The sequence below is a fragment of the Lissotriton vulgaris genome, chromosome 9 (genome assembly GCF_964263255.1).
Source record: "Lissotriton vulgaris chromosome 9, aLisVul1.2, whole genome shotgun sequence".
NCBI classification, from domain to species: Eukaryota; Metazoa; Chordata; class Amphibia; order Caudata; family Salamandridae; genus Lissotriton; species Lissotriton vulgaris.
The window spans coordinates 70,822,493-70,847,897 of NC_141697.1; the positions used below are offsets into that span (position 1 = coordinate 70,822,493).

Below are 25,405 nucleotides of genomic sequence, written 5' to 3' on the forward strand. Positions count from 1 at the left end.
AGGAGTGTCGAGTCCTCCTGTCACAGTTCGCCAGCCTGTTCTCCCTCACCCCAGGTGTCACTTCCTGGTGTGTGCACGATGTGGACACGGGGGACAGCCCCCCTATCCGCCACCGGGCCTACCGCGTGCCAGATCGGGTACGGGCCTGCGTCCAGGAAGAGGTAGCAAAAATGCTCACGCTCGGGGTCATCGAGCCCTCAGACAGCCCCTGGGCCAGCCCTGTAGTACTGGTCCCCAAAGCGGCCGCCCCAGGCACCACACCGGAGCTCCGGTTCTGCGTTGACTACCGGGGCTTGAATGCGGTCACCCGAACAGACGCACATCCCATCCCCCGGGCAGATGAACTAATTGACCGCATGGGAGCTGCCCGCTACCTCAGTATTTTCGACCTGACGGCGGGCTACTGGCAAATCGGCCTCACACCCCGGGCCCAAGAACGTTCTGCCTTTTCCACCCCCGATGGCCATTACCATTTCAAGGTCATGCCCTTCGGCATGAAGAATGCTCCCGCAACATTTCAGCGGCTCGTCAATCAGGTCCTGGCGGGGCTCGAAGGGTTCAGCGCCGCCTACCTAGACGACATCGCTGTATACAGCCACCATTGGCCCGAGCACCTCCACCACCTCCGGGCAGTGCTACAAGCCCTTCAGCAAGCTGGCCTCACGATCAAGGCCAGCAAATGTCAAATTGGTCAAGGGTCGGTAACCTACCTCGGACACCAGGTGGGAAGCGGCCTGGTGGCCCCTCTGCAGCTCAAAATTGCCGCCATCCAGTCCTGGCAGCCCCCCATCACCCAGACCGAGGTACGAGCCTTCCTGGGCCTCACGGGCTATTACCGAAGGTTTGTGAAAGACTATGGTACTATAGTGGGGCCCCTCACCAAACTCACGTCCAAGAGTCAACCCAAGAAAGTCAACTGGACCGCAGATTGTCAAACAGCATTCGAACAATTGAAAGCCGCCATGTGTTCCGCCCCTGTGCTCCAGGCCCCCGACTACAGCAGGGAGTTCGTCGTCCAGACGGATGCCTCCGACCATGGCATTGGGGCAGTCCTGTCTCAAGTGAACACCGAAGGCCTTGATCAGCCAGTGGCCTTCATTAGCAGACGACTCCTACCACGAGAACAACGCTGGAGCACCATAGAGAGGGAGGCCTTCGCTGTGGTATGGGCCCTCAAGAAGCTCCGGCCCTACCTCTTTGGCACACACTTTCGGGTGCAGACCGACCACCGACCCCTGCAGTGGCTGATGCAAATGCGGGGGGAAAACCCGAAGTTACTACGTTGGTCCATCTCCCTACAAGGGATGGACTTCACTGTTGAACACCGGCCTGGGCCAGATCACGCCAACGCGGATGGCCTGTCCCGGTTTTTCCGCCTCGACGAGGAGAGTCCCCAAGAGGATGGGTAACTCTCCCCGCCTTCAGCTGGGGGGGACGCATGTTGGACAGGCCACATGAAGGGCCGCTCTCCCCCGGCCCGACCAGGCCCGAGCCCGGTCACGCAAGTACCACACACCACCATTGCACGTCCTCCGTCCCCTCAGGGACCCCTGCCTTCGAACATATCGACCTCGTGGGCCCGATCCACTGCTGGCCCGCGCGCCCATCCAGGGCGCCATCTTGGACACTCCACCACGAGGCCGCCTGGCCCCCGATCGACCTCAACCCTGGGCCTAGCCAGGCCTCAGACATCCCGGCACCACCATCCACCCAGGAGGTGAGCGGGCTACTTGGCAAGTCAATGGGAGAAAGAGGTGTCGATGGCTCTCCCCCGCCAAGTGCCGCTCGGCCATCGCCTCCCCGGGCGCTGGCTCCACCCCCCTGCTGGGTGTCGGGACTCCCTCATCCCGGACCTCCCGACCTCCAGGTGCGAGGGTCCGGACATCAAAGAACATCAGCCCTATAACTGGGGCAGCTCCAGAGCAGGAGGGCAGTTGTATCTTGGAGTCGAGAGACGCAAAGAAGAACTCATCCTTGACGGACTACTGGCGCTGCCGTAGCTCTGCCTTGTGCACCTTCGTCCTGCCTGCTGGCGCTGCCGCAACCTTCGTAACCTTCCGATCCTTCATCATCGTCGTCGGGACCTGCTGGCGTGGCCGCGGACCGTTTGCAACCATCATCTCATCGGGACCTGCTGGCTCCGCCGCGGACCGTCGTTTCCTTCGTCCATCTCGGGACCTGCTGGCTCCGCCGCGGCCCGATCATCTAGAACGCCGAGCTCGAGGATTGAGAGCTATTTCCACCTTTTTGGTAACAAGACTGTCCCGCTACCCTTTTCCCAAACCAGAGACCAGAATCGAGGGGACCCCGGAGTCCAGACCTCCTTGTACCATTCCATCGTACTTAAAGAATTGCCTATAAAGTCTTGTTGAACTTTACCCTTGTGTGGTGTCCGTCTGTGGGGGGGAAGTTACTTGTCTGTACGATCGCTGGAGACGGCTCTCCCCGGAGACCTCTCCCCTTATCCTCGGCCGACCCTCCCGGTCCGTCTAACAGTTAGGTACCACATTGAAACACACATGTCAAGATTTTTTTTTAACTTTGAAATATTCTTACAATATATTTGCCTGTCATCAGTCACAGTTCAAACAGATTTTCAGTGGCTGTGCTCTTTGCAATAGGTCACACCTCTGGGCAGCTACGGCGTGGCACTCTCTGTGAATTTTGAGGCCTGGCCTCCTCCAGTGACTACCCAAAAAGTATGGATGGTGGATTCCATGTATTGCCTACTCGGATCAGGCCTGCACTGCTGGCATAGAATGAAAACACTACTTTTCTTTAAGTTGCTGGGGGCCATCCTGCTCTGTTAGCACTTCTATGCAGGGCACAAGTCCTTACAAAAGAAGTGGGGGGATGCTGTCACCGGAAGTGACATCACGGCAGGAATCTCATATGTATTAATATGCCTTTAGATGAAAGGTGGTCTGCACCCTGCCTCGCGGGGGCTGCCGGTGCCTGCGTTTAATCCCCCCGCAGTGAATACAGGTAGACAGACGTTCTGAATCAGCTCCGATCTTGCCCCAGAGAGGCCAAAGAGTGAAGTCCAGCTTTTGGGCAGGGGGGTAAGGCGTCCACCCTGTAAAAACCCCGTAAAATAAGTAGGGGGCGCCGTCCACCCTCGTGGTACCCTGACTCGAGCATTGCTTCTATGTATCCGCCTGTCGAATGCCCCTGGGCATCTAATACTTTATACGTAGTTTGATTTTTGCATTGTAAGTTGGATGATTTCTCCAAATGCTGGGGCCTCATTTCAAGCTCCGCCTTACATGTGACTGGCTCTGCTCCAGCCCTGCCACACACAGAGGCCGGCCTGGAAGTTTTCCTGTAGGCTGGCCCACCTCTGATGAGGAGTCCATCTTGTATGTGGTGACCTTTCATGACCTCTGGGAATGCTCCACTAACAGGAATGATCATTGCTCCAGACCAATACACAGACCCCCACTCCTCCAGTCCCTGGCCCCACCCCATTTCACTCCAATCCAAAGGTCTCCTTGCAAAGCACCCCAGCTGCAAAGATCCCTATATTTTCCAACATTGAGACGCACATGCATCCTTGGCCATCACTCGACAGTGATTTACAACTTGTTTCTATGGCTGCCAAAGAGACTTATGCTGTGTATGACAGCCCCCAGGGGTTCTGTTAAATATTTATATAGTGATGCGAGGCGCTAGCGCTCTGGTTTACAGGAAGCCTTTCGTGCCCCGATCCACCATTTTACTGTCCAGCTCAAATTTTCCAAACAATAACTTTTGGTGCCAAGTTAAAATTAGCAAAGACGTGTGTTTTGTGGGGCAAAGAAGTGAAACTTGTTAGTTTTAGGAGTTTAAAATTAGCACAGTTTCAGTTTCCCGGAATGAGGGACATTTTATTAGGTGATGAATTACAACTTAAATATGTTTATAAATGACTATCGCACGGATATCTCGGGAACAACTTCAAGCGAGTGTATGAACAAAAGCAGTGACAGCGCTTGGTGTCCAAATCTCTGGACTCTCTGTGTGATCTTGGGCACATCTGATCTTATCCAACAGTTAAACAAAGCACCTGAGTTTAAAGAGAAGCCAATAGGTCACCTTGTTGCACGTGATGCAGCTCAGTCGGAATTTGAAGATGCTCCATTGCTTGTCAATGGCGAGCCTGCACGTGTCCTCGTTGTTCCCACTGTGCCTCTGTGGGAGCCAGGAACAGTAAATGTCCCTCGTTTTACCAAGTACATTCATGCTCCTGTTTCTCTCCAATAATCGTCAGCCGGAGTCGGAATATTGTCATGTAGTTTCCACTTACAAGCAGGAACTGCACGTTTCTTGGGCAACATAAACGAAGAGATGGTGCCGGATTGATTCCAAGCACCCCGCAGGATATGTTGTCCTAGAAACCAGGTAGCTCACAGGGCCACCATAAGCACCCCTACGTCTAGACAGGTGGCAAATGGCTTTGGCAACAACTGAACATGAACATGACCACCCTGACTCCCCGGTTCCACCCTGGAATCGTGGTAACAGATCTAGAATCCTTTCGCTCAGTCACTCGTGCTCTCTTGAAGAAATATACAAGAAGTACACAGAGGGCATTTTCACTATTTATTGAACCATCATAATTCTTGTATGGAATATATGTGCTGTGATGAAGCAGATAAAAGTGATTAGCAATATAAGGAGAGTGAACAGAATGAACAGTTCCACCATCTTGCTAAGGCAATGTGTATACGCAGGGACATAAAAACTATATATATATATATATATCGGGGAAAGTGCCAGTTTCGAGGGTGCAGTTGATTGTTCTTCGTAGTTCAGGTGCTATGGCGGAGGCGGCCCTGTGGAAGATGTGCCACGGGCAGGGGTCGGTGGGAGCCCCGGAGTGTATACTCCTCATAATTTTATCTGTGTCTTCTGTGGTGACAGGGATCCAGGTGGTGATGGTCGGCTGGATGGCGTTGCTGGTGGCCGGTGTTGGGTCGGTGCATTGGTTCTGTTCGTTGAAGTTGTCGTAGAGAGTCCTGATCTTGTGATGGAAGAAGGAGCCGAGTTTGTTGCAGAGGTCCTGGAGGGAGGGACAACAGAGGTTTGACTGTGGGATCTGGTGAATTCTTGTATGATGTGGAAGAGTTCCATGGAGTTGCGGGAGTTGGAGAGGATTCTATCCTGGATTACTTTTTTTTTTTAATTTATTTATTTATTTATTTTTTTAAGTTATTTTATTGCACAGAGAACAAAGACGGAACTTAGAACTGGATAACTTGGCCCTTTCTCTTCTTGTCTCCGCCCAATTCAAAGTGTTTACATCTTTTGATGGCCAGCATCCTCTTGGACCTGCAGTTCGACTCAACGCACTCCAATCTCAATACAATCTTTTTCGTGGTCTTAGCCTTCTTACGGAAAATGGGCTTCGTTTGACCACCATAACCGCTCTGCTTACGATCGTATCTTCTCTTTCCCTGGGCATAGAGTGAATCCTTTCCCTTCTTGTACTGAGTTACTTTGTGGGGACCTCTATCCTGGATTACATTCCTCTCTGTGGATCGGAGTATAGCTGGGCTGAGGTGTCAGTGTGCAGTGACTTTGCAATGGCGCCAAGTGCTCCTCTGCCCCAACCCGGAAATGCTTGTTTAGTTAAATCAAAAAGCATTCTTGCTATGCCCCGAGGCCGCCATTGTTTATGATCTATTGATAGCTGCATTGCCTCATGGACGAATAACAAGCAACTGCATTTGTACAATGTATGTTCAGACCTTGCACGGGATGTTCAAGGTGTCGGGATAGTGTTCCTACAAAGTTGAATTTGTAAGCAATGTGGTTTCAGAGAAACTATTCCTGCACTGTCACCCACGTATGTAAATGTGTGTTAAAAGTCATCGTGTGAAAGAGAAGGCAACTTAGGAAACGTGTACATGTTTAAAAAGGCCGCGTTTCTCCCCAGGCCAAACTAAGACACATGAACTTATCTTTCACTTTTTCCAATGCATTCCAGTAGGAAATCTGTGGATTTTTCTTAATTAATTTCCAGGCCAAAGAACAAGCATGGCTCAGCATTTCGGGTTTGCTTTTGATTTTCAAGTCCAATATACAGTCAAGTAAATCGTTATTTCACGTGTCAGGAATAATGTGAACAGCAGCTTTGTGTCCTTGTAACTGCTCCACAGCAATCTGAAAAAAATGGTCTCAGACTTCTGATGCAGTGCACCATGGCGGCAATGTTTCCATTCTGTGCAACAAAATGCATCAATGCCTGTTTTTTCATCCCACTTAAAGCCCTGCCCAAGTGTAACTCAAACAAGACGGAAACAGCAATCTTCTGCAAGACATCTCGCTTTGGGACGCCACACCAGTTCAGTTTCAGCACATTTGACTGAGCAGGCTTCCAGCACAAATAACTCTTTATCACAATACACTTGATTGGAGAAGTGCGGCTCAATGGTTAGAGCGGCAGACCCTGATGCAGTGGTCTGGCCCGGGACCAGGGTTCAATTCCCGACGCGGCAGGGTCTTGGGCTCAATTTCCTCGGACCTGATAGTTCTCGCCTCTGTGCCACTCTGCAACTCTGGGCAATAGCTTGCTTAATCTCCACAACGGCCCCCACAACGCTGAGGATGCCTGGCCTTGGGGGTGCCTCACAGGGAAAAGCCAGGAAGGGTTCCACAGGGGTATGCGTTACAGCCCCAGGACACCCCAGTTGGGGTTTTAGTGCGCTTTACAAGTACAAATTACATTACATTTTATTGTGCAGCGAATCACATGGCCGGAACTCTTCTCGCTCTGATTCAAGAATCCTGCTCTTGCTCTCAAATCATTGTGACCAGCAGGCGTTTGCAATAAATAGGTGATCATTGCCAATGCTTGTTTAAACATGGACAAGCTATCAGCATAGGCCAGCATTCAACTCTCTGTTTCCAGTAAATATCCTGTTTGAAAAGAGAACATCTTTCTATATGTCAACTGTGGCGAAATATTCATGTAATATATACAAATAAATGATTTCGTGAGTTTCATAATGCGTTCGACGTCAGGGATGTAGTTGGTGCTGATGGAGACGTCACCGCAGCTCGCGCCTCACACCCCTAAACCCCTCTTTAAGGTGGCTGCGCCGTAAACACGCAGCCTTTCACCAGCTGAGGCCCCTCCGAGCAGCGCCGCGCCAGAGCATCCATTCCTGACCTTTGAACCCCGACCATATGCATCCCTTCTTTTTAGTGCTATTGGAGAAGAGCAAAGGGCAGCAGGTCGCCGAGGACCCGCCCACTTTCTGTGTGCGCGCGATTGATGGTGACAGTGTGATTGTCTGGGAATCCGGCTGGAATTAAAGAGTTTATTTATGCTGGAGGTGTAGAGCGGGGCATATGTGTCCTGTCCAGACCCCTGGCTCGGTGTGATTTGTGCGGCCGCGTTCACTCGTGCGACACGTTCGGAGACGGATGAAATGCTGCGCCCCATCCATGCGGATGGCTCTGTTGAGAGGCTGTGGGTATTGTGGCGAGCAACGCGCGCGTGCTGCCGATCATCACAGCGTAATAGGCTGGCGTGCGTAAAATGTGGGCATGATGGAGACGTGAGGCCGGTGTTTCACATGTATAGAGTAGCGCTACAGAACCCACTACAAAGCGCTATTCGCAAACTGCACTTTAGTAGCAAATTATACTGTTGTACTAAGGCCTTACCCCCGTTACATCTACTGATATTCCATTGCAACAACTTTCTATGGAAGAGTGTTGAAGTACTAATGGTGTGTGTGTAATGCTGGGCTGATTGCAAAAGTGCCTATAAAGCAAAAGTGCAGGTTGTGAATACTAAAAAGTACTAAACTTACTCCAAAGTGTAAACTTACTCCAGAGTGTAAACTTACTCAAAAGTGTTAACTTATTCCTGTAAATTTACTCAAACGTGTAAACTTACTTAAAAGTGTAAGTTACCTTTTAGCGGCGGCCAGTGCAGGTAAGCGGGGCGGGGTAGAAAGGAGGGGAAGTAATTGGTAAAGTTAAATAAATAAAACCTATTCCGTCGTCTGTCGACTCCCCCCCTCCACCCCCCCCCCCGTTTTAAGTGAATTTCATTTAAAAGTGATCAAGGGCCTGCAAATCGCTTAAATACACAGGTATGTTAGTCCTCTAACATCGATATCTTACTAGGCTAGTTTTCCGTATGTGGTAACTTTAACATTTGAGATAAAAAGTCTTAGTTGAAATGATATGTGACAAGTTCTCCTTGATTTATCTACATTAGAAAACTGAAGTATAGACTATCTGTGCGTTTTCATCAGCAGCGCCACTTCCAAAGTCACACAGGGAGATATAAAATCAGTCGATTCCTGTCTTTACAGGTAAACCTTTGTTCCCCATGTCGTGGCTGATATAATTAATGGCTGACATGATAATTTTTAATGTGAGCCGTATGTGTCAGTTGAGAATCTCTGCATCTCTTACAGCAACAACACTGTTGTTTCATATATGTATACAGATATGTAATCAGTTTGCCCACCATAACAAACAGATGTGACAAATATTGAAGATCCTTTGGACCAGAATGTAATATATGGTCGACCAAACACACATGATAATGTCAAGAGGTAGCCATACCCTTGTTGCAGTAAATAGAAAATAAGGCCAAGAATATGATTTTTTTGAGAATCTAATGTGTTGATTCCTTCATTCAACTTTAATAAAAATAAAATAACTTTTTATCAGCAATAGTTTGGCCCTAATCTTCAAATAATGCATTCAAGTTACACTTCAATTAAAGGATCGATATGAATGCATTAATTAGTCTATCCTGATATTTGTTCTACCATGAACAAGGGTTACATATAATATATGCTCTATAAACAACTTATGGTTTATTTTTGCTTTTCTGAAAACAGATGATTGTACTCATCGCTACCATCTACTTGAATTTGAGGCCCATTAAAACTCCATGAGCTTCATTTATCTATAAGAAAGGTAAAAGTTTCCGCCGAATCTACTAATTGTGACCAGGTTAAATGGATTAGAATTTTATTTCTTAATTGCAATTGGATTGTTTTGTGTTTCTATGCAGACCATATCCACTATATGATGAATCGAGTGTTACAATGTATAACCGAACAATGTTGTTGGTTAACTGACAATACCATCAAGAATGAAAAAATAATAATGAAATCTGTACAAAAGATAATGATGCCGCAATATGTCTTGAATTATGTTGACAATCTCCTTTCTTCTGAGTATTAAGGTGTCATTGAATGAAATATTATGAATCAAAAAGCAATATAGTTTGTTATTAAATCATGTAGAGAGCTTAGGGTTTTTTGGATAATATATGCAAATCCCTTGAATGGGAATAAAACAGTTTTTTAATTATCGTTTTTACTGTTTTTTAGGGTATTCATGATTTGATTTGTCTGTCCTGAGGATGGTCTCCATAACGCAAGTCTAGAGACCGAAACGTCGACTGCGCTTATTCCACTGCTTTTAATGATATAACTTGTAAATAGGTGGATAAGCTACAACAATTGCTGCAAAGGCTGTTTTATTGATATTTTCTCCTATTGTAGCTTTTGCAACAAATGGTATACCCATGTATATTTTATTTTTGTTTTGTGAATAATTAAAACAAACAGAACTTTTCCATACACCCTGCTATTGCTCTCTCTTTTTATTACTGTTTGATATTAGCTCTATTTGTTTAAAAACTTTGTCTGACACAAATTGTGCATCAGTGGTGTCAAATGCTTAGGACCACAAAATAATATATAATTTTGAGATACATTTAGGCATGCCACCCTTCATTTGTTTTTCTTTTTAACATTTGCATAGAGCTACTGAGGGCCTCCATCAGTCACCCCTGTGCACCATCATGTGGGTGACACCTATTTGTAACTGGAGAATCCACACCAATTTTAGAAAAATAAGCTTCTTTCAAGATTTATTTTAGGACCAAGATGTTCGCAAAAAGGTAAGTACGTTTTTCAGGAAAAATACTTTACACTTTAAAAAGTAGACACAGTCCAATTTTCAGGCTTTGCAACGTGAACCTATGGGAGGAAAACACACATCCAGTTTTTGCAGGTAAGTGCTCGACTTACAATTTCAGTTTTTTAGGTCTTTGATCAAAACCAGGCAGGGTTCAAATCAGTACCATGAGTGCACCACCAGTGCCACAGGGGCGGCCGGGTGCACAGGGCGAATTCAAGGTCAGGGACTCAATGTTAATCATGGAGACTGGGGGTACACGAAGTTGCGTTGCTCACAGGTGAGTAAAGTGGTGTCAGGGGTTGATCTCCTGGAGTTAAGGTAAGTACGGGGGTGCCACAAGGCAGCACCAAACTTACACCCTCAGCGGCACATGAGCGGCCAGGTGCAGAGTACCAACACAGCGTTGCTGAAGGTGTCGAGGTGGAGTCCGGCAAGGGTCAGCCCACTGTAGACTCTGGCTCAGAAGCGTTGAGGAACCTTCACAGGACCGGCTGGCCTCTTGGACTCGGGCCAGGGCGTCTGGTGCAGAGGTGGATCCGAAGGCGAGTTTGCGGTTCCTCAGGGCAGAGTTCTTTTTCTTTGCAGATGGTTTCTTCCAGACCGGTCCGCTGTCCATGGAAGATCATGATCTTTATTAGAGGCATTCCTCCCAGAGCTTTGGAGGTCGCTGGTCTGCGGGACGAGTTGATCTTCTTCAGCAGGGTCTTTGAGGGCTGCAGACAAGCCGGTAGGACTGGGGTCAAGTCAACTGATGTCTTCAGTCTTCGCTGCTGCATGGCTCTTCTTTGTCCTCTTCTTTGTAAGTCATTGGAATCTGTCTTTAGGGTCTGGGGGTGCCACCTAAATACTAGATTTAGGGGTGTTAAAGGGAAGTTGTTTTGGGGTGTTTGTGTATTTTAAGGGTTCAGATATAGTTTTGGGTTATGGGGTACAGGGGTAGTTTTAGGGTTTAGGGATAGGTATGGGTTTTGGGGTACAGGGGTATTTTTAGGGTTTAGGGCTAGGTTTGGGTTTTGGGGTATAGGGGTATTTTTAGGGTTCAGGGGTAGGTTTGGGTTTTGGGGTACAGGGTTATTTTTAGGGTTCATGGCTAGGTTTGGGTTTTGGGGTACGGGGTATTTTTAGTGTTCATGGCTAGGTTTGGGTTTTGGGGTACAGGGGTATTTTAGGGTTCAGGGTAGGTTTGGGTTTTGGGGTACAGGGTTATTTTTAGGGTTCAGGGTAGGTTTGGGGTTTGTGGTACAGGGTTATTTTTAGGGTTCAGGGCTAGGTTTGTGTTTTGGGGTACAGGGGTATTTTTAGGGTTCTGGGGTAGGTTTGGGTTTTGGGGTACAGGGGTATTTTAGGGGTTCAGGGCTAGGTTTGGGGGTCCAGGGGGTATTTTAGGGTTCAGGGGTAGGTTTGGGTTACAGTGGTATTTTTAGGGTTCAGGGCTAGGTTTAGGTTTTGGGGTACAGGGGTATTTTTACGGTTCAGGAGTAGGTTTGGGTTTTGAGGTACAGGGGTATTTATAGGGTTCAGGGCTAGGTTTGGGTTTTGGGGTACAGGGGTATTTTTAGGGTTTAGGGATAGGTTTGGGTTTTGGGGTACAGGATATATTTATAGGGTTCAGATGGGTTAGTGTTTTAGGGTGTTGGGGTATTTTAAGGAGAAAGGGTGGGTTATGTTTATGGGGTGCAGGGGTATTTAAAGGGAGCAGGGTGGGATTAGCACATGATATGAGACTTGGCATGAAGCGCGGAACGTACCACACGCCCCCAGCATTTGTCACGCCCCCAACACACGACCACAGCACAACGCAGACACGACCACAAGGGACTACTTTGCTGGCACGGTTCTTTTACCTTTTAAATGTATATGGTGGGCGTCTGCATAGCTATGTCCTTCTGCTGCAACTGCCCTTTCCAACGCTGTATTGGGTGTTGTGATTGGTGCTATGGTTCCTGTGATTACCCACCTCAAAGGTTTGGGCTCTCTCTTTATTATATTAGTATATATATATATATATATATATATATATATATATTATATAGACTTACTTGGTTACTTACTTTCTAGTGGTCGGCTCCTATGTACAGTAACGCTGTCCTAGAGATAAAGGGACACCAGCCTTTAGATTTAGGAAGGCAGAGTTTATATGTAGAGTGAAGCTGTCCCATTAATAAAGGGATGCCATCCCCTGGGTACAGACATATCCTATAAATAGACAGAGCTAGTTAATATGTACTGCAAGGTACTTCCATACATACTAAAGGGCCATACCATAAATATGCGAATGCCGCTCAATGCATATAGGGAGCTGGTTTATATGTATAGTGAGGCCGCCCCATAAATAGAGGTCCAGTCATGCCATACACACACCAAGGTGGTTTGTATGTACATAGAGTAGTGGGACCACCCCATGTTCAAAGGGAGCCTGCCCACACGTCCTCAGCTGGCTTCATGTCCTACGGGCGCCATCTTGGGATTCCATTTCAAACCCGCTGTTTTGATGCTGTCTGTCTCCTAAGGCTGAGCAGGTTTCCTCTGGGCCCCTATCCTCATTTAAACTTCACGTCTGAAGATTTCTGACCCATTTTAAGCAATAACCATGGAAACACACGTTAATTCTTACATTGTTAAACGTTGTGTTTTCTGTGATGAGCCCCCATGTTTTGACAGCTTGGGGATAACGCATGTCAACATAATTAAATTCAAATGTATCCCCAAGGCGAAACAGTGTTTTTTTAGTGCGGCTCTGTAAGTGAATGAATGTGGGATTGTTTTCTTTTTTTTCTCCAATATAGGCAAGACGTGGGACAGGTCTGTCGTGAGGTACACGAGCTGGGAGTCGGAGGCTTCCGGGCTGTGCCAAGCTATGTCCTACAGGGGTGCAGCGTGGTTCATATAGTAGAGAAGCCTGGGAAAAGCAGGAAATGCGAGCTCTCAGCTGGGCGAAGGCTACCCACAGGGGGTGCCACCTAGCTCTATGTTGTCAGAATGCTCTGGTTCCAATAGTATTTATTTCACAACCTAATGCATTCTGGGAGTTGTAGTCTTTGGTGGCTTCCATTGAACCTACTGGACTGACACACCTGAAAACATTGATTTGTAACAGAAAAACCCAAACTTAGAAACAAGATGACCTGAGGACATGGACCAAATCTGCAACCTTTCTGTGAACATGGTTACACCTTTTTTTAAAGCAAAACGCTGATTTTAGACCCCATTCGTGTAAACAAACATTGGCAATGCTAATAGGTCTGGCTTATGAATGAAAATGCTTTCTGTGTCATTGGTGGATTTAGGCACACAATAAGTCATCATATTTAAACTCTGGCACTTATGCATTCATCCATCAATCCCACTCATGCATTCTTGCACTCACCCTCTGACCCAACCCATGTAAAACACTAAAAGAAAAACACAAAATTATATGAAAACATAAATTTAAAGAATACAGTAAACAAAAATGTTACTGTGTAAACGCAGTGGTAATGTGCATGCAATAACTACACTAAATATATCAGCAGGGGTCCGTCTTGCAGTAGTATTGTGTATAGTCAATGGTTGTTTTATGGTTCCAGGATGGTCTTGGCCATTTAACACTGCCAAGTCAATGAGACACAATGGACAACAGCAGCATTAAATGATGGTTGGAAGGAATTGGCCACGTGCGAGATGGTGCCCTGTGGATGAAATGAGCAGCAAGCAAAGAGCCCATAGGCGCTGCTTGGAATGCTGAGGTATCCTCTTAAGATAAATACAAATCATAAGGGGAGAAGCAAGGACATGAAAGGGGAAGTATGAAATGAGGAAACTGAAAACTAAAGGACTATCCAACTAGCCTTGACACTGAGACACACTCATTTTCAGGTGAATGTGCACACATGGTCACAAAATGACATCATTCACGGGGCAAGAGAGCCAACGACTGTTGGGTAGGGAACCAGTACCCCATGCAGTACACGCTTACGGTGAAAGCAGAGTGTAAATGGCACTCAGACAACCCGGAGACAGAAGAGGGCTGACTGAAAGGCCCTCGTTGTTTCTATGGGTATATATATTTATAAATATGGAAGTATGCATTTAATAAAAAAATGTTTTACATGATCCTGTCAGGCCTTCTGATGAGTTTCTAGCAGGAAATACTACAGTGCAAACTGTCTACCCTATGAGATTTCATGTAACAAAATACTTCACTTCAGGCTTTAACATGGTACAAAAACAATCCACCTTGAAGGCCTACTGGCCAGAACATATGTGGTACATAAAACATCAGGCCTACTGCCTTTTTAGTAACTTTTCTTCATAAATAGATCAGACCTATTGCATCTCAAATTCCTTTTGTTAGTGAAACAATCAGGCCTGTGGCTGTTACCATTGGTTTGCCACAACAACCGACTGAGACCTCATGTGTTGAGCTTAAGCTTTCCCTCAAGGTGACAACCAGGCACACAGTCAAAAGATGACAAATGTATGCAAGATCGTAGTTGGAAAAAGCAAAATACTTTCTCTTCTAAGAAGATCTAACAAGGATTCTTACCGTGCAAACCTTCTATGCTCGTGGTTTATCAAAGGGGAACCAGCACTAAAATGCTTGCCTACTACAGTACCTGGAATATATATATGTATATATATTGTATATATATCATCATAGCACATATATGTGGCAGTCCATCAGCTCTTGGGCTTTTACCCTTGTTTAACTCAGTCGTCACTCCTCTAACCTTTTGAATGGTCAATTGATCCTCTGGTGTTTCTGTTAAGTTGGGGTTCTAAGGGACCCCAGTTCTGCATATGTTCTGAGTCTTTTCAATGCTAAGTCATATAACTGAGTGCATTCCTTTAGTAATAATGGACGAACACTCAACTAATACCCTATGACGTATATACCACCCCCCCTCAATCGATATTCCAAATACTCGGGATCAGGGTCCCACTGACCTCTGATTTGGTCAACCAGGCCAGCAGCCTCCTAGATTTATCCTTCTTACTACGCCTTTTCATCATATATTCTTTATAATATACATGCAGCTATCTTTCCTTTAGGGTGATACAATTCTCCCTATGATTCAATAGCTCTACTCGAACATCAGCAGTCTCGCCCATGCGCCCATTCCCGATCTATGAAAAGGTGCCTTAGTGTGGTCAGTTTCCTTTCTCATTCTCTCCTGACTCCTTATGTCATCTTGTGTGCATTGACCCCTGATAATCACCTTGAAAGCCTCCCATTTTATTCTTGTGTTAAATGCTGTCCTGTTTTTTTCTGCCTTTAATAGAGGCAAATCTCTTCACCTTTGGGCGCCCCTAAAGGCAGAGTCCTCAGTGCATCAGGTTGGAGTCTCCAATTAAACATTTCTGATCTTGGCCTCCCCAACCCACTCCTAAAAAGAGAGTATTATGGTCACAGGAGGTCCTACAGATGAATCGAACGTGCAGGACCAAGGTGTGTTAGCTTGTAGTACAGAATATTTTGTCCAGTCTGACATGAAGGTTGTGCATGTCTCAAAAAACAGAGTAATCTTTGCTTGTTGGGTTGTGCGCCCTCCTTCAGTCTGATAAATCCCACAGTCTCTTACTGCCTGGGAGTTTTGCATCATTGGTAAGGATGGAAGCTGAGAAAGAGAACTGTCCATGATCATGTCGCATACTCCATGATCTTGAGCAGTGCCATAACCCCCGTTAGTGAGTCATGAAAGTGGGTTTGCTCGGTATTAGGTGTTTATACACTAGCCAATATTGCCTCCACTCCCTTCAACCTGCTCTTGACAATTGCGGATCTGCCATCTTTGTCAATATGTGTTTTGTAGACAACAAAAGGTATCTCTGATTTCACCCAAATGAGGGAAGCTCCCGCGTACACTAGGGGTCTTGGGTGTTTAATTGCTCTCTCCACTTCTCTTTTCATTTATTACCATTCTCCTGTGTGATATTTGTCTCTTACTAAAAAGTCACATGAACCCCAGACATTTTCAAGTAGGAGTAAATATTTGACCGCCTCCTGTCTTTGTTCATACCTCAGATGTTCCACATTAGGAACTTATATTCTTATAATGAAGCATCAGTATATATGGGAAAGGTGACAGGATTATACCACCTACATCTAATTCACCGATGGGGCGCACAACAAGATGGAGTCACTATACTAGAACTGGCATATTCCCACTTTAAACATTCTGGAGTAACCCGCTCCAGGTTAGTGGCACAACAGTCTCACATCCAACAAATTGCAAACTTTGAAATAACCTAGTGGCCTCAATCCAATGATGTGTGAAGCCAAACAAATGAAGGGTGTTAATGGAACTTGTGAATTTTTTCCCTTGTTGGCAGACCTACTAGACACTCAAAGCATCTTTCACATACATTGTGGGCTGGTCTCATTGCTACTGTGTGCATCCTACAGTTATTACTGCTTTGCAAGGCATCCTGCAGTGGCAGAGTATCAAAGTAAATCATCAGTAGTTCTGCGTATTACAACCGGCATATCTCGATCTTCTCCAGAAGATTGTTCTGAACTCAAGTCTCCACCGGTGGTGTCCGTTTCCTTCCCAGAATCCATCTCCCTGAGTACCTGCATTTCAGACTTTTTTTCCAGCCGGTGGGGTCTGCATTTACGGTGTCTTCTGTGTTTAAGCAGTTGGGTCCTCTCAGCCAGCGGGGCTTTTTATCACAGATGAGAGTTGCTGTTCAGTCCTAAACTTCTTTTGGATGAGTGCAGAAGTGAGCTTAGTTGTTCTTCATGAGTGAGTTTTACTGAATACATTAACATGTACCTCTAACCCATGTCAATTAGCTTTGCGTTTGGCCTCAAAGAATTATGCAGTCTCAAGTTTCACTGCTGCGGTATAATCTGGAAAATCATACGTTACCATTGTCCACTGTATTGTGTTCCATTTTCCTGGCCTTTCTCAGGATCGTGCCTCTGTCTCTAATGTTTACTATCTGGGGCACAACTGCCGAGGGGTGGGACGACCAGTGGTGTTGCTTTCATAGGGACCCTGTGGGCTTTTTCGTCTCCATAGATGCTTAATTTGTCTTGCAGTGCAAAGTTCTTCACGAGCCAGTCCTCCATGTAGTCCTTTCAGGTAAACCCACCAGACAGATTTTGTTCTTCCTGCTCCGCCATTCTAAGTCCTCAGCCCTGTATTCTAAAAATCTCACACATTCAGTCAGATTTGTCCCCTGTTTCTGTAGCGTTTAAGTGGCAGGCTGCAGTCCGCTTAGTGCGTTTCGTTTTTATCGTCTTTCTTTCACACAATCTGCTAGTTTCCGCTGGTCGTCCCTGAGAAGACAGAATTCACCACCACTGAATCTATTTTCTGTTACAGGACCTCTCCGGAGGCTACTCTGGCCTGGAGTATTTTATTGAGTTTGTCACTTGCACAAACCTCAGGACCGTTTCATCACAAGGTGGCCCAGCTTTACACTTCATGAGTTGTGTGTGGAACCAGACCAAGCATCCTGCTCTGGAGTCTTGTCTATGTTTGATCTGGAGTTGCCTATGGTGTGAGGGTTTTACATGAGCTCCTGAATGTGAGCCCCTCTGGAAAGGGTTCCTCTAAAAGGATGACAGCTAGGACAGCTGTCTCACCGGTAGTTTGGGCCTGGACAACATAAGAGGTATTTGTACCACAGAGGGCTTAGTCAGGCCAAAATTTCCGGTGCTACAGCTTACCTAACCATGTGATGTATTCGGACGTATGGCCCACAGTTCCATGTGGTGCCCCACGATGCTGGTCTTTGGTTGGTGGGATCAGTTTAACACTGTTGGCGGCTCCATGCTATTCACCTCCCCTCCAAGAGTCTGCTTCCATGGCCCCTCCACAACTGCCCTGCTGCTGTACTCCCAATGCAGCCAATAAGATTCCCTAACTCTGCCCTGCCTTGTTTCCCTCTCTCATCCCATGCCACCACCCCATTAATTACATCTTGCCAAGTGGATGGGCCAGGACAGCCAGGACTCTTTCTGCCCCATCACAGCGACCACTTGCTCGATGCTGTGGTGTCTGAAGACAAGATGTTTATGTGCTGCCGCCTCCACTGATGGACTCCATCCTCCACAGGCCCTCAGCAATGACACCTTCTCTGATCTTACCCAGTTGCTCCAGTTTTCACTGCAGCACCATTGACCTCTTGAGGGACACCGCTCATTGCAACATGGCTCAAGGGGCACCTCCATCACTGGGCAAGCCATAGTGGAGAGATATCTTGGGCATTCCAGGGAGCTGTAGGCACTGCCTGCACCCACTTCACTCAATCGCACAAAACAGGACTCCTGGATTTGAGGCAGCTGCCACAAGCGCCCCAGAAAAGCACCAGAAGTCATTTTTGTTAGATCACGCAGCAGTCAAGCCTTTCTGCCACATCAACTTTGTAAGTCACAGCGATTATGTAATTCCTGTGAGTTACTGAGAATAAATCAAGGGTGCAACATTACTTTTCGGTTTCAAACCACTGCTCATGCCGATCTTGAAGTCTGAAACTGTTTATTAACAAATGAAAAATGGCCTATGAGTCACAGAATTGAGCATCAAGAGGATACCCCGGCACCCAGTGAGAGTAACAACTAAAACACACATGTACAGAACACAAATGTATATGTTTTCATAAACAGGGCTTCAATGGAGATCAACTGACTAAACCACAACAGAAGACAATAAAGGTGTAGAAACTAAATTGTGGGATAGGACACACTCACCTTCAAACAGAAACAAAAAAGTAAACATTCACGGCTAAGCAAGCTTTTCAATAGTTCTCACCTCCGATGCCAGACAGGTGAGGGAGGCGTTACATGTAAGATATGGGCACAAGTTGGTAGCACTGGTTTAGAATTGAGCAAGAACATGACTGCACTTCTACAGTTCTGCTAAGGCAATAGTTTCATATTCCAGAAGCCAAGTGTTTAACATACAAAAATAATGTAGCCAGGAAAGAAAATTGAAGAAAAACAGAACTCTTGAAGACCTATTGATACTGAACTCCCTTCGCTCAACACGCAGACAGCTTATCACATCAGCCAATGCAAAGTGCTATACCAACACCATCAACAAAGCCACCAACAGAAGTAGAACACTGTTCAAAACCGTCAAGGACTGCACCACTCCCCACCTATTCCTCACTCTACAAAAAAGTGCAATGCCACAACCTCTTCCTCAGTGAAAAATTACAGAAGATCCAACAGCACATCAGTGACACCAAGCCCGCTTCACTTCTTACACCACCCCTTCCTGTACAAAGTTCTGCACGAGACAGTCCTCCATGTAGTCCTTTCAGGTAAGCCCACCAGACAGATTTTGTTCTTCCTGCTCCGCCATTCTGAGTCCTCAGACCTGTATTCTAAAAATCTCACACATTCAGTCAGATGTGCCCCCTGTTTCTGTAGCGTTTAAGTGGCAGGCTGCAGTCCGCTTAGTGCGTTTCGTTTTTATCGTCTTTCACACAATCTGCTAGTTTCCGCTGGTCGTCCCTGAGAAGACAGAATTCACCACCACTAAATCTATTGAATGTCAGCCTTCAAAGACCTATCTCTTCTGGATCTGGTTGACACACTCAACTCCCTCAAAGCCCACTCCTTATAAAGATGGGCCCATGTTTATAATTTTTTCATGCAGCACAATGCAGTAAGCTACAACGGTGCGCTACGTAAAAGGGAAAGGGCTGGAATACACCGTGCAGAATTCAGCTCACATAGAAAGAGGAAAACATGAGGAGAAATAAAGATACTTCTCCTCGTTACACCTCACCTGGGAAGGCGTAGCATCTTGACGCATTCCCAGGTCTACCACTAAGGGTAAATCTGGTAATGCACCAAAATCCATAGGCGGATGCGGGGAACACCCCGGCTCCACCCGTGGAACAACTCCCTGCCGCAGAATAACCGAAGGCAGTGATTTGCGCTGCCGTGCATTACTCTGGATTTATCAAGCCACGCAGGGCCTTGCAAGGTGGCCATGAGTGGCTTGAAATCTCCCTTAGGTTTTGCGTCGCTCTTGTGCCTTCTTGCATGGCACGGGGGTGCAAAGCCTTGATAAATCTGGCCCATGGTGTCTTACCATCGGTCTTCATCTTCATCAAATCATTTCAGAAGATGCCTTCTTACCCCTAATTACCATTGCCAATGCCTTCCTAACTCTCCAGAAGCTCTCAAGGCAGGACAGATCCTCTCTCTCCTAAAGAAACAAAAACTAATGACCTTGCCAGCTACCAGACCCTCACTCACCTGCCATTTATCAGCAGAATCGTTGAAAAAAGCAGCCTGTGTTCAACTCCAAGACCACACCGAAGCTAACCATCTCCTGCACAACTTACAGTCTGGCTTCAGGTCACGCTGCAATACGGAGACCATCATCTTACACATCGTAGACGAAGTCCTATTGACCATAGATGTAGACAACCTCTGCCTCCTGGTATTGCTGGTCCTCTCAGCTGCTTTCGACACAGTCAACCATCCCACCCTCATTTTTACCCAGGAGTCTCGAATGGGATTTACCATAAGTGCCCTTCACTGGTTCTCCTCCCACCTTTCCAACCGAAACCAGTTTGTTAACATGGGCACCAACAGGTCACAAAAAAATGCCTGTCACTTGTGGGTTCCCTCATACTATCTCCTGTCCGCTTCAACCTATACGCGGAGCCGCTCGGTGTTCTACTCACAGACATCAGCATCACGTTTCACCAGTATGCCAATGACACTCAACTCTACTTGAAAGTCTCCTCTATTTCAGCCACCCAATGCCTCAACCACCAACCAACACAGAGAGGGTGTGGCTTAACGTCTAGAGCAGCCTACTTTGAAGCTGGGGAACCAGGTTCGAGTTTGGCGGGGGTTCAAACATCCTGTGATTCTGGGCGAATCACTTAATCTTCCTGTGCCTAAAAATTAATGTGTCCTCATGTAACGCAACTGATGCTCATGTAAATCGCTTTGATACCTTCGGGTCAAGTTTGTGCTACATAAAACTGCACAGAAAAAAACAATTCCTGTTATTGGCTAAGAACAATAAATAAGATCTACTATGAAACTGGCTCAATCACATCAACCTTGACGGCTTTGAACCCCCAACTATCCCTAAATTCCAATTCAACCCATTTTTCTCCAGACACCAACCTCCCCCACAAGGAACTCATTGCCAATAAAACCTAAAGATGGCTTGGTACCAGCTCTCTCTTATAAAGATTTCAAACTATTTCTTCCAGAAAGTGACTTACGAAGTGCTGTTCAAGCACTTGCACTCTCGAATCTGGAAGGTGGTAATGCTGTACCTCATAAACTCTCAGACTCCACACAGGCACCCCTTAGGGGCATCCTACATGCAGAAGAACGTCTCATCCAGGGCCTGAAGAAATATGATCACATCACCCCCATCCTGATGGAACTCCATTCGCTCCTGATGCCGGCCAGCTCCGTCTTCAAAAATAGACGCATCCTTGACAAAGCCATCACAACCAGCATCTGTGCTTAACTTGCAGACAAGCTCACCATCTCTGGTGGCTCTCGGCATACCTGCATGCCAGGACACCGTCCGGCTGCAAACTAAGAAGTGCACAAAAAGAAGACAGCAGGCATGTGTCATCTATGTACCCAGGATCTGGAACAGCATCATCATAGCCTTCAGGACTGTCCCAACACTGCTCTAATTTACGAAAGGGTTGGAATGTCCTCTTTAAGAACGCTACATCACAATGCATTGATCATCCACAGCCCAGCGTCCTCTCCTATCGGTTCTTGGCTTTATTCTTGTGTTTGACCCTGTGCAGCGCTCCGATGCCTTCTGGCTAAGTTTCCACTATAGAAATACCATATACATACATACATATGAAAAATAATATAAATGTTACACAACTTCGATTTTGAAGGCTATCTTAACATATTATCGAAGAACAAGATACAAATATTTTCTGGAAGTGTGCTTTTGAATTAGCAAAAATGTTCCAGTTCTGTCTAAAATAAAACTGTGTTTTTTCCGGCTTAATTTAGCTCTATTTACTCTTTGCTAGTGATAATTTATAATGAATTTGCATCTTCATAACGTGCTGTTTTCGCTGCCTATTAGCAGACAATTTTTTATACTCATTAGGCAGGGAACTTGTTTGATTTGTTTAAAATTGTTTATTTATATACTTCGTTCTGATTCTTAATTTATACACCTTACACTGATATTAATGCTTACTATACTTGTGAGTCGAATTTACACTTATTATATTGAATTAAAAAGCATGAAAGTAAATGCAGAACTTTTAAAACCGGATTCAAGTTTCCATTTCTCCCTGAAGTAGATTCTAATTGTCACAGATCGCTCTCATTTGAAAGTCTCCTGTAACCTGCCTGGATTCAAGTTTTCCTTTTCTTCCTGCCATGGCAGTGACGCTTTGGGAAACATTTCCATGGTGCTCTCGGTTCCTGTTAAGCATCCTAGGCGAATCTATCATGTAAATAATGACGTACTATTAACGCAGCCTCTTGTTCCCTGACGCTCAGTCAGGGGGCGGGGCTAAAGGGGCGGGGCCCAGGCTGCCTGCTGAGCTTCTGTGTCTGGTTCAATGCGTCTTTAAAAGGCTCGCTGCTCATTGGCAGCTCCTCCTAAGTGACGTCATTTTCCGAAGTGTGTGAGTTTGCCCATATAAGGCAGCCAGGCTTTCACCTTTCCCCTGGAAGGGCGGGGGAGACTTTACCTTAGATGGCTGGGGGGAACCTGCCCTCCCCGACAGTTAGAGCCCGGCTCCCTGCTGCAGAACCATCTTCATCATCCTCGCCGTCAGAGGCCCCTCCCCCAGACCTGTTGGACCTCTGCCTGTGCCAGGCAGAGTCATTTACCTGCTGCCTGCTGTGGGGGTTTCTGTCATGCCTCGTATTCTCAGAGTTTGCCTTTTTTAGGTCTCGCCTGTCGATGCGCATGCGCATCGAGCAAGCGAGACTATGGGGGCTTATCCACTCTTTATCCACTGCAAGGAATCGTGGCGATTCCTTGCAGTGCCCGTGACTTTTAAGCTCAATGCGCATGCGCATTGAGCTTAAAAGCGCGTGCACGTCCGTCTTGTTTTACCCGCTCCGCCCCCTCCCCTTCCCGCCGTGTCGCATTTCTCCTCCCCCCTCCCCCCTCCCCTCTCCTCCGTCCGTCTTGTTTGTTTAATTTAACCCGCTCCTCCCCCTCCCCTTCCCGCCGTGTCGCATTTCTCCTCCCCCCTCCCCTCTCTTTCCTCCGTCTCGTTTGTTTAATTTAACCCGCTCCGCCCCCTCCCCTTCCCGCTGTGTCGCATTTCTCCTCCCCCCTCCCCTCTCTTCCCTCCGTCTCGTTTCAGACTCCCTCCCATCTTTCAAGAGACCACCCTTGTGCGCATGTAAGCTGTATAGCGCCATGTGGGTGTAGAACCAAGAGCAAAAAAGTTGGCGTCAAGGTTCTGTTTTTTTTTTCTGAAAGCCCCAAATGTATATTCCTTCTTTCCTGTGCACCCCATCCACAAATGCACCTTTTCTTTTCGTTTTAAGCAGTTAAATAGAAAAAAAACATTTCCACACGCTCGTATTTCTGCACGCGCACTAATGTACACGAAGCCACAGCTGTTTTAGCTCTAAAACGTCGTGTGGTGGCTATGCGGGCTCTAAGCCACTGCCCGGGGTGATGCCAACGGCAGGCTGGTTCTCCATAATGCCCCCTCCCTGGGCACTGAGGCTCCCGCCAGCCTGGGAATCTTTCACGAGACGCGTGTTGTTTCCGAGAGCGAGAACCCCCGATCGCTTTCTCCTGCCAGGCGGCTGGTGTCTCTCTTTTCAGGCCTGGCAGGCGATAACCACCCTCCTCCTCCCCGTGCAGGAAAGGCAGGCGCTGCTGCCGCCAGTAAATAGAAGCCACGGCCGGGGTTCCATTCTTGCGCTATTTGGCCATTGAACCGCTCAGTACGAGCCTCCATATTCTCTTCCCTCAATTTTTCCAGGTGCCATGTTAATGCTCTATTTGGAATCACCCTGGTTGGTCAAACTGCAGGGTAATGTAATGCACGCTTAATTACCCCGCAGAGGCAGGCACTACAGAGCGGGGCTTTCTGAACTGTGCTTCACTTCACTGAGTTTAATGTTTCCGGCTTAGTTTTGCCCCCGATTCTTTTTTACGATGCTTGCCAAAGTTTTTATTTTTATAATCTTGGAGCGAACCTACCGCATTCTTGCGTACTGTATTTGCGGTTTTGTTACCCAAAGCTAAGCTGCTGTTTCTTTTAACTTTTTTTTTTAAAGCGCCGTTTTTATTGTCGTGTTTTGTGATTTCGAGACACTGTAGGTTTGCACGACTTCCGTTCACGCTTGCTGCGCTAAGTTGGTGGTTTTAAGACAGTCCCAGCCAAGAGGTGGAACCAAAGTTCCACTTCAAACATCCGGTGAGATAGCTCTGCTGAGTTTGTTTGGCTGCGTAAATCTGTTTGGAGGCTGCGGACAACCCGTTCTGCCCTGAACGAAAAGGGAACAATAGAGTAAGTTATTTATAGCTCAATGAAGGTGCAAGAGCGTGGCAACAGACGCTACATGACACAGGCTCTTAGCACTTATGCGAGGCCATGCTGATGACAGGAACACGCATACGCTCAAGCTACCTATATCTTTATGTTACTGTGTTCTTGGATGGGGCATCGGCCTCCATCAGTCGTTAGCCGTGTGAATGGTGAGTGTAGTGGGCTCTCTCTGCCTTGTACTGGTTTGCAGTAAGGGGTTGCCTTTCGAGGCCCTTCGCCCATCTCTTGGCATCCCACATTCGTTGCATGCAGATGGGGTTCATGTGGACGGCCTGTGGGGGCGGGGAGTGGGCAGTGCCCTTTTATTGTCCTATTGTGGCGAGAGCAATCAACAATATTGTGATGGGCTACTAGCCTTTCTAGTATGGTAAGCAACTTTTCAATAAATGTTTTACTCTGAGTGATAGAAGGGGCTCTGTTAGTAAAAAGCTGTTACGTACTTTAGGATGCAATTTAATCACTTGTTGAGTAACATTTTAAACCCCTCACCCTCCCTCACCCTCACCCACACTCACCCTCACTCACCTTCAACACCTCACCCTCACTCACCCTCACCCACACTCACCCTCACTCACCCTCAACGCCTCACCCTCACTCACCCTCAACACCTCACACTCACTCACCCTCACCCTCTCTCACCCTCTACCCTCACTCACCCTCAATACCTCACCCTCACTCACCCTCACCCTCACTCACCCTCACCCTCACTCACCCTCACCCTCACTCACCCTCACTCACCCTCACCCTCACTCACCCTCACCCTCACTCACCCTCACTCACCCTCACTCTCACCCTCACTCACCCTCACTCACCCTCACTCTCACTCACCCTCAACCCCTCACCCTCACTCACCCTCAACCCCTCACTCACCCTCACTCACCCTCACCCACCCTCACCCTCACTCACCCTCACTCACCCTCAACCCCTCACCCTCACACAGTGCAATAGGTCTCGGAGCATTTGAGTTAGAGCTTTTAGA

The 25,405-nt window shown here is 46.9% G+C and overlaps 1 protein-coding gene across 1 annotated transcript; it reads right to left on the reverse strand.

Annotated features, from left to right (window-relative positions):
- Positions 1 to 5,207: 5,207 nt before the first annotated feature.
- On the reverse strand, positions 5,208 to 6,184 carry LOC147689620 (large ribosomal subunit protein eL42-like). The gene is made up of 2 exons (XM_086939429.1): positions 6,166 to 6,184; positions 5,208 to 5,512 (listed from the first exon to the last, which is right to left on the reverse strand). Exons 1-2 carry the CDS (start codon positions 6,182 to 6,184, stop codon positions 5,223 to 5,225), a joined length of 309 nt encoding a protein of 102 aa, XP_086795555.1. The 3' UTR covers positions 5,208 to 5,222.
- Positions 6,185 to 25,405: the final 19,221 nt, after the last annotated feature.